This window comes from Triturus cristatus, chromosome 1_2 (assembly GCF_964204655.1).
Source record: "Triturus cristatus chromosome 1_2, aTriCri1.1, whole genome shotgun sequence".
Classification (NCBI taxonomy): domain Eukaryota; kingdom Metazoa; phylum Chordata; class Amphibia; order Caudata; family Salamandridae; genus Triturus; species Triturus cristatus.
Window position 1 is genome coordinate 522024346 of NC_140580.1, and position 16384 is coordinate 522040729.

The 16384-nt window shown below is 47.3% G+C and overlaps 1 protein-coding gene across 4 annotated transcripts in view; it reads left to right on the forward strand.

Moving 5' to 3' along the window:
* DNMBP (dynamin binding protein) overlaps positions 1 to 9963 on the forward strand; it is a 483425-nt gene extending 473462 nt beyond the window's left edge. For all 4 annotated transcript variants that reach the window (XM_085606286.1, XM_085606284.1, XM_085606291.1 and 1 more), the window contains one exon: positions 8168 to 9963. In XM_085606286.1, the coding sequence (XP_085462412.1) occupies positions 8168 to 8353 (186 nt within the window). In that variant the 3' untranslated portion in view covers positions 8354 to 9963. The remainder of the gene's footprint in view (positions 1 to 8167) is intronic.
* The last annotated feature ends 6421 nt before the right edge of the window (positions 9964 to 16384 follow it).

Sequence of the window (16384 nt, forward strand, 5' to 3'; positions counted from 1 at the left end):
TTTGTGAGTACCCATGATCTACATCATACGCTTTAAAAAATCATCTGCCAGCTCACAAATGTCATCACAATGCAACACATTGCAACTCTCTCAGCCAAACATGGCTTATTTTATTGGTATTTAACCACACTTTTGTGAAAAATGCAACTAGTAGCTCCCTTTGTTCACCTGATCTATGTACACTCACTTCGATCCCTGCCAGGTTTTAATGCTGTAAACACACTCACTCATTCTGAAGCATTAGCATTGTAATACATGCACATCTGCAGCTATTCAAGTTTCATTAAAAATGTGAATTCCTTGTGTTTTTTTTAACTAAGCTGTAAGATTTGCACAGCCACTAGTCTGACATTCCTGATTTGACAAAACTGTGAATCTCAAAGACCCAATTTCCATGTTTCTGTAATTAGAACCAGTCTGTGTATTTGTGTAAAAATTAGAAATCTGGTAGCTTATATTATAATTAGTATTCCGTAAAATGATAAATATTGTCTTCTGTGGAAGAGAAGTATTTAGATTCTGTGGGTGCCAGCGTTTAAAAAACATAAAGCATCTATCTTTAATGCTGCCGGAAGGACCGAGGAAGTCCTGCAAGGCTATTGTCCCTGTGACCAGTCTGCAAGTTTAAAAACAGGAATTATACAAGAAGATTGATGTGTGTTTTGTGTACATTCAGGGAGGACAGCATCTCTTGAAAGTGGTCGCCACTGCTTTTTATTAGAATATTATGTTTGTAGTATGTATTGAAGCTACATATGCTCTGCATACTCCTGCCACCTTGGATGTTGTTAGAGTTTTTTTGTCTTCAAAGAAATGTTTTGAGTCACGAGGTATAGTCGGACTCCTCCCTTAGTTGCCAATGTGCGTCTGCACTGATTCTGTTAAATGTTTTTTTTTTAAATGTTATTGGGTTCGGATTTGTAGTGTCAGGGCTCAGAGTTCGAGTGTCCCATGCTCTTGTTTGGGCCAAACAGGTGAATTAAAACCCATAACTCAGGGTGGGGGGAGCGGGGGTATGTTCCTTTGTTGTCTTTGTTGCCTGCCTTATCTTTCGCTAGAAGAAAAGTGTTCGGTGTCAATAGAGAAGATGGGCACACTAGAGGATGCAGCAACAAACCTCTGACGCCCTGATAATCTTTGGGGAACGTCTCTCGCCCGATGTGTACAAACCGTCCTTTTGGGCATTCCGCCCCACCAGCCATCGCCTAACCTAGACGCTTCCTTTTCCTCCGATCCAGAGGAAGAAGTTGAGGAGGTTTTCCTCACCTCGACGCCCTCCAATCCCGAAAGATCTCAGCTAAGACCATGAGTATGGTTTGCATCAGTAAATAAAAAAAACACGAGGGCCTTCAAAGGCCCCCACGTTGAGGCAGAGCACCACCCCTGTGTGACAAAGGCCCTTTAGCCCGCAACACTCTTGCCCTTGTGCATTGACTCTGTCATTGACCTCAAATATACTCCACAAGACTTCAGCCCCTTCGAGGAAAACGACAATTTTGATGCTGGTGCTGGAATCTGTCATCAGCACCAAAACGCCATCTGCATCGACACCCCCTTTGTGCTGAATAGTCCTTTAATGGTAGGCTTAGATGACTCTTGGCAGTCCATCCTTCAAGTGGCTCCAGGAGGAGCTGGATGGGAAGCAGAAAAGACTATTCATACACCTCCTAATGGGTAAAAACAGCAAAGCTACCTCAAACCAAGCCTATGGAGACTTTGCCTCTGAAGAGGATACTAACCTTCAAGGAAGAGCTTACTTTGGAGCCCCTACTAGCTTCCATGCATAAAAGACCCAAGGACAGGGGCACAAGCTCCCCCTCTCTTGTCCTCTAGGACCTCCTCCACCTTTACTACCTAAATCCCCACCTCCACATTCGCAAGAGGGTGTCCTACACTCTTCCTCTGGGGAAGACGGCACTTCCCATCCCACTTACCCTTATGATCACTGTTTGACCTGGTGCCCTCTGCGAAGATCCAAATCTGGATAGCTATCTGGTAATGGCATTTCTCCACCAGACAAAACCACCTCTTACTATGAGGTGATAAAAATGGCAGCCACCTTCTACAAGGTGGCTATGCATTTCCTCCAAGAGGGTGGAGACATTGTGTAGGTCAAAAAGATTACAGTTGCTCTTCATGTTAAAATCAACCACAGACACCTTCAAATCTGTCAAGGTGACTGGTAACATCAGGGATCCAAACAAATTGTAAGTGCTCCCCCAATGACCCAGCCTACGTCAGGGGCCCCCTCCCTCCCAACTCCCTGGTAGCCCATACTGCATGCAACCTGGCTTCTGCTCAGACCACAGTGGAATTTCACCAACCTGACCAGAAGAGCAAGAAGCTGGATGCTTCTGACAAGAGGGTAGCTATAGGAGCCACCACTCACTGGAGGATAGCCAGCTTCTTCAACTTCCTCTCATAGTATGGCAGGACTCAATGGGACAAGATGCAGGAACTAGTTGAGAATCTACTAGAGGAGTTCGAAAAGATGAAACGGGAGTAAGGCGCAGAAGTAAAGACCATCTCCAGTGCCACTATCTGCTGCGCCCTAGACGCTCCCAACATGGCATCTCAAGGGTTCCACACTAACATCCTTATCAGATGTCATGCATGGCTCCATATCTCGGGCTTTACACTCCAATTCCTACAACATCTGCTCAACCAGCCTTTCGATAGTGAACATCTCTTTGGTTGTTCAAATGTTGGAAAAGATCAAGGACACTGATCCCACCAAAGCCATGGGTGCTGTCCAGACTTCATCCTCTAGAAGCTCCTTTCAGAGACAATAGTATAAAGCCAGTCCCAAAGCTACCTCTCTGGATCCTACTCCCTCCTAACGGAGGCTGCCGCATTCTTACCACCATTAGACACCACAATGGCACACCAGGGGTGCCTAGAGGGACAAGGGCAGATCCAGGAAAGGAGCCTCCATCTCAAAACGCCGACTCCTCTTCCCCCATTTCTCCATAGCTCGGGTTCACTATAAATGCTACCAAGTCTCATATGCCATCTCTCTTAATCTAGTCCTCTTAGGGGCAGTACTGAACACAGTCACAGGCAAAGCCTACCCCAGCCCAAAGAGGTCTTGACCTTCCAGCAGCTCTTAACTATTTTTCAGCCAAATAGTCATCTCACAGTCAGAACTCTTATGATCCTTCTAGGCGTGATGGCCTCCTGCATTGCCATAGTACCCTAAGCCTGGCTACACATGCGCCTTCCACAGCAATGCCTTTCAGCGAAGTGGTCACAAGCAGAGGATCAAATGGAGGAGCTAGTGTTGGTGAACACCAGTGCACATTGCTTTCTGCAGTAGTGGAACAACAACAATCTGTTGCTGGGAGGCTTTTCTTGGACCCTATTCCGTAGGTTAACTTTACCACGGACGGCTCTCAAGCGGTTGGGGGTGCATCTCAACCATCCACTATCTTGAGTTCTTTGTCTTTTATCTTTCCATCAAAGCCTCCCTTCTGCTCATTCAGGGCAAAGTAGTCCTCTCCATCGGGACGGACAACATGACCGCCATGTACCTCATGCAAAAAAGGATGTCGCGCATTCTGTAAACCTCTTTTTGTTGAAACAGAACGCCTGGCATTGGGCCCTCTGTTGCCACATCCTCCTCATGACAGTGTACCTTCTGGGGGTGGACAGCGTTGTCACAGACCTCCTCAGCAGGAAGCATCAACAAGTCCATGAGGGGGAACTGCACTCACAAATCCTGCACCAGTACATTCGATGCTGGGGCACTCCACAAATAGACCTATTTACCACCCCCAAAAATGCCCAACCTTCGGTCCAGGTAGCCACATCCACAGTCCATGGGCAATGCACTATAGATGAACTCGTTAGGAATCTTTGCTTACGTTTTTGTGCCTCTTCCTCTCCTTTCATTAGTGGTATGAAAGAGGCAGCAGTCATCACAGACTCTAATCCTCATAGACTGCAACGGGGCCAGAGAGCTCTGATACTCAGCACTCCTTGAGATTTGAATCAGACCCCACAAGAAGCTCCCAAACAGGCCAGACCTTCTTCTCATAACCAGGGTCAGATCAGACAGCTCAATCTAGAGATTTCATCCCTGAGAACTTAGAGTTTTGCTGCCTACGTCTTCCACAGGCATGCCTGGACATCTTCCGAGGGTCCCTCAAACCTACCACATGATTCTGCTGTGCAGCAAAGTGGAAAATATTTGTTCCCTACTGCATCTGCTAACACCTGGACCTTCTAAAATCTACAATCCCGGATATCTTCTGCTACCTGCTTCATTTCCAAAAGTCAGGCCTAGCCTACACCTCCATACCGATGCATGTAATAACCATATCAGCCTACATTCAAAACGGAGAACATTCCTCCCTCTTCCATATACTCATCATTAAAGTCTTCATGAAAGGCCTCAAAAGGGGTTTTCCTTCTAGAGTTTTCCATGCCCTGGTGTGGAATATGAATATAGTCCTTACCAGACTCATTCCAATGAGCCCTGACAATTTCCCTATCTTGTCCCTTTCCTGGAAAGTAGCTTTCAACGTGGCCATAACGTCTCTTAGACCCATTAGTGAGTTACAAGTCCTCACACTATAGGAACCCTTCATTTATATTCACAAAGATAGGGTTGCAATAATATTAAAAATACTAATAAAATTAATGCAACTTCTAAAGCGCAAAGCTACCTCATTTGAGGTTTCCCAGCACTAGGTACAGGCCTCCACCAGCCTAAGTGCAGTTGTTAAACCCCCGTAAATCCATAACTTTAAAAAAAAAGTTTAAAGTCTTTTCCTGAAAAGATATTCTGACTAGGGCTGACGAACCACTAGGGAAAGAGAATTTCACAGTTTAGGTTCTCAATAACTGAAAGAGCTACCACCTAGGCGTGCGCTTTCTTTACTTTAGAAGCAATGGCCAACAAGGCCCCTGATTATCTTAAATTCCTCAATAGACATATGGTCTGACAAAAAGCATTGAAGATACAATGGACCTTTGCCGGCGAATACCTTCTAACAATAGCACTAGGCTCTGAAAGAGGATCTCTGCTTCATAGGTGCAGCCCCGGTAGACGCCCGCTTTGGCAGATTCAATAGGAGAAGTATAGCAGAGTTCTGCACTCTTTGGAGTCTCTTAATCCGCCCCTGTGTGACACTGGCAGGAGGCACAGTATTTTCTTGTACAGTCCAAAGCATTTTCCTACCACTGCAGTTGTTTTTGCTGTCAAAAGACAGTTTTTCATCAGACCAAATGACAAGATTCCTGGCCCTGGGTTTGGGTACGTGTAATGGGCCCAACTCATTAGGCCACCAAGCAGTGGACTGGATGTTTGAATGATTGCCCGAGGTCAGGACCTCGTTCTTCCCAGCATTAAGCTTGAGACAATTTGAATCAATCACGTAGTGACCCCTGCAAGGCAAAGGCATGAATAGGAAGCTATGTGGGAGGAATTCTGTGACAGCGTGATAAGCTGCGTGTCATCCGCATATGACATAATGGTAAACCCACAGCCTTCAATGACCTCACCCAGCTGGTGGACGTACACATTAAACAAGGTTGGACTCTGGGAGTAGCCCTGCGGCACTCCTTGCTTCAGTGGAAGTACTGATAAGGTTTTTGCGACACCTGACAGGCGCATCCCATCAGAAAAGAAGCAAACAAGCTCAACGCTTTATGGCCCACACCACAGTTCCAGAGTATTTCAATCAGGATGTTCTGGGTCAAAGCGGCACTGAGGTCCAACAGTAATAGTGCCAGTGCCATAGAATAACCCGCGCCCACAATCTGATGGATTGACTCTGGCCAGCAACAAGGCTGCCTCAGTACTGTATGAGGGCCGAAAGCCTGATGGAGTTCCCGGAAGCAGGTCATTACTCTCAATAGAGCTTGAAAGCTGCTTATTATTAAACATCTCTGTAATCTTGGAGAAGAGTGGTAGCAGCGAAACCGGACAATAGTTTTCTGGCTGGATGGGATCCAGCAAAGCTTTTGTTAAGGAGTGGAACCACTACAGCATACTTTAATCACTGAGGCACCCGGCCAGAGGCCAGGGAGCTGTCAATCAGCTCACCTAATACTGTGGACCACATTTGCACCTCACCTCAAAATGGACGTGGATGCTGGATCCAGTGGAGAACCTGACTTCACCGAAGCTTGTAGCACGTCAGTTCCTCAGGCTCAATGGGCTTGAAATTCAGCAGCTTAGCTCTATCCTTCGAACAGTCGAACTAAGCACTTAAACAAGAGGCATCTCTAGCTTTCGCAGGGAAGGAGGCATATATCCTATCCACCTTTTGAGAGAAGAAATGGGCTAAGGCATTAGCCCACCTCTGATGGCGAAGTAGAAGATGAGACTACAGGTAATGAAGACAGTGACTTCACAATAGCCAAAATATTTGTGGGACGAGTTTTGAGCGGACTGAATTTTATTAGTGTAGAAGTCTTAACTGGATTTCTTTATATGACAATGGTAAGTTTTAAGCTCTGCCATATAATCTATTTTACAAGCTGGATCATATGGTCTGCGCCAAAGGCACCTACACTTTTTTAATACTAGCAGATCCTCATCAAACCAGCCAGCCAATGGTTTTTGTCTGCAAAAGATCTTGTTCTCTGCCAGAGCTTTTTGATATAATGCTCCATTAATTAGCTTATTCACTTGTGAGTCAGCTATGTCAGTACAGCTATCCAGAACAGGGTGGCTAGAGGACAGAGCACCAGAAAATTTAGGAGGGGTATCTTTGGCCCACCCCGTGCTGCACAAGTGGGTGCATGACTGATAGACGCTTTCTCATAAGAGACCAAAAAAGGGTTGGCAAAATGGACAGACCAAGTAAGTGGAATAGGGTGATCAGTCACCATACCAGCCAAATTTGAAAAAATAGGATCAAGGATGTTCCAAGTGTGTGTAGGGGAGGAAACACGTTGACAGAGCTGCAAACCCTCCAAATCTGCAGCCAAAGTCATAGCTGCTACACAGGTATCATCAAAATGCAGATTAAGATCCCCAACCATTGTAAAAGTATCGAAGTAACATTGGGGACAAAACATGTTAGAACTAACCCTAAGCTCTTTCATAAGGTGACCTCCCCTTTTCATGTCAACCAACCCATAGACCCCCCCAGTATTTTTTCCACAACCAGACTAGTAGAGAGAACCCTCCCACATCTTAGATGTCAAACACACTCTCATGTACTACATTGATAGAATCAAGCCCTTTTGCCAGGCGGACCAATTGTTTGTAGCCTTTGCCAAACCTCACAAGGGAGAACCCATATCTAAAGCAGACATGCGAAGAGTCAAGTGCATACAAGTGTGCTACCGTAAAGCTATAAGAGCCCTCCCTGTCTTACTTAGGGCATACTCTACACACAAGAATACCACAACCATGGCCTTTCTGGGGAATATTCTCACAGCTGACCTATCTAGAGCAGCCACTTAGTCAACCACACACACATTCACTGAATATTATTGTGCAGATATCCTAGCCAGACAGCAGACAATGGTTGGCCAGACAGTTTGAAGGACCTCATTTCAGACGTCTCAATCCTCCACAAGCTAGCCACTATTTGTAGGGGGTACTGCTTTAGAGGCTATATAGAGCGTGTGTATCTACAGCAACATGTTACGAATGGAAAATATTACTTACCCTTTAAGCATCTACTTCTGTGCAGTACTGTAGATTCACATGCGCCCACCATCTTCCCTGGAATCGTGTGGCTCTCAACACAGATCTCATCTTTTATTAACTAGCTTCATTTACAATGTAGCTGTGCACCATACTGAGTTTGCTCACCACTCCATACTACTCTCCCACTCTGTGGAAAAAATCCAACATAGAGATAGCGTACATGCGCATGACCAACTAAGGGAGGACTCGAACTATACCTCATGGCTCAAAACACTTCAAAGACAAACAACATGCAAACCTCCAAGCCTAGACACTAGATGGCAGGGGCAAGCAGAGATTGTGAATCTAGATCACTGCACACTATGAACAGATGCACAGGGTACGTAACATTTTCCTTCCATTTGGTCATACTTTGAGACATACAGATTGTGTTAATGAAAGAATATTCTGGCTTTATTCTGGGAATGCCTGTTACTTGCTAAAGTTCCCCTTAAATTGTATGTAATTTTCGTGGCTATTGCAAGAAAATTAATATTTTTTTCATTCCTTACTCTGCAGGTTTATTATGCTGTTTATGCTTTTGAAGCCCGATGTTCAAACGAGCTGAGCATTACGGCCAATCAGAAGCTAAGGATCTTGGAATTTGAAGATTTGACGGGAAACAATGAGTGGTGGTTAGCGGAACTTAATGGACGGCAAGGCTATGTGCCATCCAGCTACATCCGAAAGTCGGAATATACGTGATCTGTACTTGACAATAAAATAAAGACAAGCACCTGTAGGTTGCCACTGCAAGCTTTGACCCACGCCAGGGCTTGTTTGTGGTGAATCTGGGAAAGGTATCTCTAGATGCCAAGGGCTTGACATGCCGATCACATCCCTTTCAGTGTTGGAAGGAGGACAGCCTGTGTCACTTCTTGGCTCTCATGCAGTGGTTTCATACGCCAGTAAATGGATATGATTTTTGCTAAGCTTCTGGAGAAGAGCTCTCCCACTTGAGCAAGAAGTGAGACAAATGCAAAAACAAACTTGAACTGAAATGATGAACGATGAAGATTAATTGGCAGTGGAAGACACTCATTGTGACAGTATTAAGGCCCACCCAACAACAGTAGAAGACAACGGTGGCATAAGCATCTCTGTTCATGACGCTAATAGGCGCTGCTGAAGTGGCAGTTCCTAGGCCTCTAGAACAAAGTTGTACCTGACCATTTTATCCACTGTAGCGTTCCATTGGTATTTCTTGGAACCAAGTGAATTGACTAAAGACCGGCAATCCTCATGCTTTTAGTTCCCGTGTGTGACTGAGAGATTTGCAATGGGTTACATTGTGATAGAATTTGTGAGCCGACAGATGATTTGTGTTATTTTTTTAAGAGTATGATGTAAGAAATTGCATATCTTTTTTTATTGTTACAATTATTTTGCCTTTAAAAAAAAATGAGAGGTATGAATTTGTGATCTTTCTAATAGCGCTGAACAAATCTAGCCTCGACTTGCTATTTCCCATGAGTTACTCTAATTATCTTTACTGGTTGCCAAAACAGTATTAATGGCAAGGAGTCTGCAACAAAAATTGTATTGACAAGTTGAGGAGTTTAAAAGGTAATGCGAGCAAGATGGGGTCGTGGGAAGGTAGGAGCCGGTCCAAGGAATGAGGTGCTATTGAATGATCTATTTTTGGCCAAATCTACCATGAACCAATGGAAATTGCTTCCAAACTAGAAAATGGCATCCTTGATAAGCAAAGGGTATAATGGAAAATTGTCTTGTTTATTGACATTATTTTAGCATTAAGAACTAGTGTGTAAAGGATGCTTCCTAGCACTTGACCACAAGACACATTTTGCAAATGACACTAACCTGCAGAAAGGAGACCCAGAACACATGGGTGCCTTTAACAGGTGAACCCTGAATGCTCCTAACTATCCCACCTCTCCCCCATGTTAATTTCAAATCTGTTCTCATCACAGTCGTTTTTTTTCTTCTTGCCCTGCTGTGAATAGAGTACACAGGAAATAGCTGCCAACAACCATACCCGCTCTCCTAATATCAAATCTTCCATTGTGCTAATTTTGTGGTGTCCTATTTATTACTCCAGTATCCCTTCTGTTGATATAAGTGCAACTATGATTTCACAGCATTGATTTTATCTAAAACTGTTGTGCTACTGTAAATAGGAGTTTAAAAAGTCTTTTTTCACAAGAATGTATAGTTTAAAAAAAAAAAACAAATATCGTCCTCTGTTGGACACATTTGAACACATCCAGTATTTTATATCTCTTTGAACAACTAGCAAAGACTGTTATTATTGTGGCCTTTCTGGGTAATAAAGACACCTTTTTCTCTTATAACGTTGAGCTTTCTCTTTCCTTGACATGTTCTGCCTGGCATGCCAGAAATATAAGTTCGAGGCATATGAGCTGTAGATTATACACTTTTGCATAGATCGCCATCTGGTGTTGGGCTCGGATGTTTGCATGTTGTTTCTGTCGAAGAAGTGTTTATAGTCACGAGGCTGGTGACTCCTCCTTCGGTCGACAGTGCGCATGGGCATAGACTCCATCCTTAGATTGTTTTTTTCCGCCATCGGGTTTGGATGTGACTTGCTGCGCTCCGGGTCGGTGTCGTTATCGAACCCCCTTTCGAGGCGCAATCACAGCTAACCGACAGTGTTGTGTCGATTGCGTACCTTTCAACGCGCACCCTCGACAACAACTTTTAAAAAAACTTCGACGCCTGCAAACTTCGACGCGAGCCGCTGAGCCTACCCGCGCCGGTAACGACAGGCGTCGACGGAACGGACTCCCTTTAAGAAATGTCCCCAGTGTGGTGATAAATTCCCACACTCGGACCTCCATCCTGTTTGTAATCTGTGCCTCTCTCCAGAACATCGAGAGGACGACTGTGAGGCTTGTCTAGCCTTCAAGTCCAAGAAGACCATCTGGGATCATCAGGCTGTCCACCACGAGATGTCCCGAGGCACAGGTTCCATTCCAGACCTCTTCCATCTAGGTCCCGATAGCCTTCCGGAACCAGAACAAGAAGAACAGGTTCTAGTCTCCGAAACAGACGACTCCGACGCCGAAGATGACATCACCCCGGCTCAACGAGACGCAAGTACCGAGACCCCTGTCCCACCCAAGCCCATACCAAAGATTTCGGTGACACCTTCGCCTTCGGGCTCAGGTCCACACCGAACAAAGACTTCGAGCGCCCCGCCTCCGGGCCTGGCTCCGAAGGAAAAACAAACGCCTTCCGGCTCCGACTCGAGCCAGCCACCCGGTCCCGAAAAACCATCTTCAGCACCAAAAGCTAAGTCTCCCGAGATGCCGCGTCCCCCTCCGTCGGCACCGGAAAAACAATCTGCACTGAAACCGCCAAAGGACCCCTCGGCACCGAAGCAGCCGGATAAGACCACGGCACCGAAGACCTCGGAGCAGAAACCATCTAAAGAGAAGCCTTCCATAACTAAGCCTCCCAAACAAAAACCTCCGGAGCCGAAACAATCCGCACCGAACGTCTCGGAGCCAGGGAAAGCTTCTACACCAGACACTGTTGCTAAACAACCAAGACCAGTTTCCAAACAAATCTTCTACACCGAAGAAAACTATCGATCCCGAAGAACTTTTTCTCCCAGATCCGAAGCAAACCACCATCTTAAGTCATCCAAAGACTGGTCACATAGTTACTTCGCTACCTACAAAGAGGAAACCAGAACATTTACGACATGCACCGGTTCCTCTAAAGAAAATACACATGGCCACTAATACTTAACGACCACCTTCCCCCCCCCCCCTCACCAATTAACCCTAATCTACTAATTTCTCCAGCACATTCTCCACAACCAGAGGATAGTGGCGATGCACATGGGGATGGGCAAGAAGATGAAAATATAATACCATTACACACTGAGGATCCTGATGATCCACCACAAGATCCAGACACATGGCATGACTATAATACCGATCCTGATCTACATAATGATCCGGATTTCTTTTTCATTTCAATGTGTTTTCTTTATTTTTATACAAGAACATATTAGCAGTTCTGTTACAGGTTTAGCATAGGTTGTACCAATCGCAGTTTATACATCAGTGTCCTGAGACATTGACACGTTTGCTTAGCTAACCCCACATGACGTTATTTAGTGAAAAAGAGAGAAAGGTAGACCGAAAAAGGCAGGAAAGCAAGGGGTGAAAGAAGAGGTGGGGAACAGGGACTGAGAGTTGCAATTTCTACCCCTCAAAACCATCTCCACCAGATGACAATGTGGGCTTTGCCCAACTAATGAATAGGGCAGCAACATACCATGGAGTCAAACTACACTCAGACCCCGTAGAAGAGGATTTTCTTCTAGAAACCTTTGACCAGCCACAAAGATCGTCTCATGTCTTGCCAATGCTTAAAGGTGTTCTTAGACACGCTCCTGATGTGTTCAAAGACCCGGTTAGAGCTATGGTTTTTAACCCCAGAATAGATAGGAAATACAAGGCAGCTCTCACTGACCCTATATACATCAAGGTTCAACTTCCTTTAGATTCCGTGGTCGTAGCAAATACACGCAAAAGAGCAAATTCTCAGGGGTCTGGCGACACACCATCTCCTGACAAAGAATCTAAATTATTAGATGCATCAGGCAAACGATTGGCGTCTCAAGCTGCAAACTACTGGAAAATAGCCAACAGACAAGCCCTCCTGGCGAGGTATGACAGGGCTCACTATGATGAGCTGGAAAAGCTCATTCAACACCTTACTCAACAATATAAAGACAAACCCAATGACCTTATACAAGAAGGCAAACTGATCACTAACATATCCATCAAATGCGCCTTCGACGCAGCAGACACCGCATCCCGCGCAGTAAATACAAGTGTTTTACTACGCAGACATGCCTGGCTCAGGATATCTGGCTTTAAACAAGAAGTGCAAAACAGTATCCTTAATCAGCCTTTTGACCATGAGCACCTCATGATAAAAAAGGACACAGAGACTGCCAAGTCTATGGGAGCCCTGCAGTCACCCTCTACGAGAGGCTACTTTAGACGTTCCTTCTATAGAGCAGGCTCCAAAACAAATACACCGGAGCACCCATCCTCATCCTACAAAAGTCCCAACCAGGGCTCCTTTATCAGAGGATACTCTAGAGGAGGTTACAGGGGCAACAACAACAAGGGGGAGAGGCAGGGGTAATAGCACCCGCAGCTACCCCTAATACCAAACAGTGACTTCCCTGTGCCTCCCTCCAATCATCCCACTCCTGTCGGGGGACGTCTCTCACAGTTCCTGCCTGTCTGGAATTCCATCACAACAGACAAGTGGGTAAGATAAATTATCCAGTATGGTTATTGCCTGGAACTCACTTCTACCCCTTCCAACATTTCTCTCAAACAGTGTCCAATGTCATCAGAACACATGACGCTTCTCAAACAAGAGGGTATTGCGCTATTACAAAAACATGCAATAAAACCAGTTCCCTTGCCTCATCAAGTCACAGAGGTCTATTCCCTCTATTTTCCAATTCAGAAAAAAAGACGGCTCTCTCGAGCCAATACTGGACCTCGGACCGCTCAACTTCTACATCCAATCAGACCACTTCCACATGGTCACTTTACAACAGGTGCTCCCACTACTTCAGCAAGGCGACTTTCTCTCCACTCTAGATCTAAAAGACGCCTACTTCCACATTCCCATTCAACCCGCTCACAGGAAATATCTCAGGTTTGTGGTAGATGGTCAACACTACCAATTCAAAGTCCTACCATTCGGAGTCACCACGGCACACAGAGTTTTCACCAAGTGCCTCGCAGTGGTTGCAGCCCATTTGAGAAGACAACACATTCATGTCTTCCCTTATCTGGACGACTGGCTCATAAAAGCAAAATCCCACAACAGCTGTGTTCAACACACGCTCAACACAATACAACAGCTTCACACTCTGGGATTCACAGTAAATCTGGGCAAATCCCACCTCCAACCATCCAGAATACAACAATACCCAGGAACTACCATAAATACTTCCACAGCCCTAGCATATCCCAACCAAGTCAGGATAAGTGCTATGCAAGCGCTGATTCAAAGATTTCAGCCACAGCACTCACTACCAGCACGAGTGTTCATGCAATTAATAGGGATGTTGGCCTCTTGCATCTTTCTCGTTCCTTATGCAAGACTACAAATGCGTCCATTACAAGAGTGTTTGGCACGTCAGTGGAACCAGGCTCAAGGTCAGTTAACCGATCTGGTGTTGGTGGACGACCGCACCCATCACTCTCTACAATGGTGGAACACACAGAACCTTTCCAAAGAGCTGCCGTTCCTTGAGCCAGTTCCACAGTTAGTGCTAACAAAACACGCATCGCTCACCGGCTGGGGAGCTTATCTTCAAACCCGTACCATCCAAGGTATCTGAACCGCCCAACAAAAACAATTTCACATCAACTACCTGGAATTGTTAGCAATCTTCCTAGCGTTGAAATCTTTTCAACTACACCTTCTAGGCAAAGCTGTCCTGTTCTGAACAGACAACATGACAGCAATATATTACATACAGAAGCAAGGCAGAACACATTCCCTACTGCTCTCCCACCTAGCTCAAAGCATATGGAGATGTGCCATTCCGCAAAAGATGTACCTCCTGGCAGAACATCTCCCAGGGATACACAATCAGATTGCAGATCTACTCAGCCATCAAGCACAGAAGATCCATGAACGGGAACTTCATCCTCAACTTCTTCTTCCATTCTTTCGCCTGTGGGGGCGCCCAGAAATAGATCTGTTTGCCACACACCAAAACGCAAAATGCCCAAACTTCGTATCCAGGTATCCACACCCATTGTCCAAAGACAATGCGCTATGGATGAATTGGTCAAGCAAATTTGCTTAGGCTTTTCCACCTCTCCCACTCATCCGTTAGTGGTTCGGAAACTCAAACAACATTTCCCTGCAATGATCCTAGTTGATCCAACATGGGCAAGGCAACCATGGTTCACAACTCTATTGGAACTATCAGTAGTACCACATCAAAAGCTACACCTCTCACCCAAACTTCTTACTCAGAACCATGGAGAAATAAGACACCCAGATCCCAATCAACTCAACCTTGCGATCTGGCTCCTGAAATCTTAGAGTTCGGCTACCTCAACCTCCCAACAGACTGTATGAACGTCATTAAAGAGGCTAGGCGCCCTACAACAAGGGCATGCTATGCGGCAAAATGGAAGCCATTCATCATTTATTGCACGCACAACAAAATCAACCCACTAGATGCCTCCTTTCAGAACATCATCTGTTACCTCTTGCATCTACAACAATGTAAACTAGCATATACATCTATCAGGTTACATCTCGCCGCCATAACGGCCTACCTACAAAACAGACAACACTTGTCTTTGTTTCGAGTTCCTGCCATCAAAGCTTTTATGGAAGGACTTAAAAGAATAATTCCACCAAGAGCTCCACCCTCTCCGGGGGGCGTGGCTAAGCACGCGATGGAAGCGGACGTGCCCGGGTAGAGCTCCCGATCGAGCCCTCCTGCCCCGGGCCGCTTCTCCGCTGCAACAATCCTAAACGTTGCGGATTTGCCCGGCGGGCCCTCCACGGAGCCTTCTCCGCCACCTGGCCGAGTTTGCGGCGAATCGGCGGTGGAACACCGCGCCGGCCCTGCGGACGAGGCCGCGACCGCGGCTAGCGGCTACGCGAGACCGGGGCGCTGCCCTGTCCCTTAGGCCCGAGGCTGCAATCTGAGGAGGAGCTACCGCGACGCCGAGCGGCGGCCTACAACTGCGGCGAGGGCGGCCTGGCGACGGGGGGGCCGCGCTTGGACCCGCCTGGGGGACCGCCCTGTGGCGCCACGGAAAAGGCAGTGACGGACAACGACACCCCCCTGAGACCGCGTGACCGCACCACTGGCGACGGGTGGGCCTGCGCCTGAACCCAAACGACGACTACCTGCACAGGTAGCTGCAGCGTCCTACGAAGACTGGAGGTGCCATAGGGGAGCAGCAGCGGCAGCCCCCCGGATCTGGGGAAACACGCACGGACCTGCCTCCCCGCGCCACACTCTGCCGGGACAGGGGACGCACTGAGGCGGTTCTCCTCTTGGTGACCCTGGCGCTTCAGCAACACGACGCGCCAACACACGCTGCCACCGCCCGCGGAGCCCTGGAACCGCTGAGGGAGCGCCGACCTGGGCCTCCTTGGCACACACACACAACGCGACCCCTGCGCCACGCGCTACGGTGCGGGCCGACGCGGGAAGAAGGACTCAGGGGTGCCCTGCGGACTGGAAGAGGGACACTGAGAGCTGACCCGGCTGCGACTGAGCCCCCCACTGGCTGAGCCCCTGCACACGCGACGAAGGCGACACGGCCTGGCTGGCCGAGGCGGTGAGACACGGCGAGGTGGGCCGCTCCCATTCCGCTGGAGCAGGGCATCAACGGAGCAACACCCCCCTACCCCACGACGACGGGGGGGACGTCTTCTGCACGCCGCTGGCTCCATGCCTAGAGGGGCGCGAACCCGCTCCGGACCGGGGTCGACGGCGGAGAGGAGGCGCCACGAGCCAACGAGGCCCGCGATGGATACGGACCATGTGACGGCGAAACTAGACAGTGTCCTGGCGGCCATGGAGAGGATGGAGGAATCGCTGCAGCAGACGCGCACCTCCCTGGAGACCCGCATAGACAGTGTGGCAATTGACCTGACGCACCTCAGAGCCGACCATAAAAAGCTGCAAACGCGCACCACCGCGCTGGAAGACGCCATGGCAGAGGT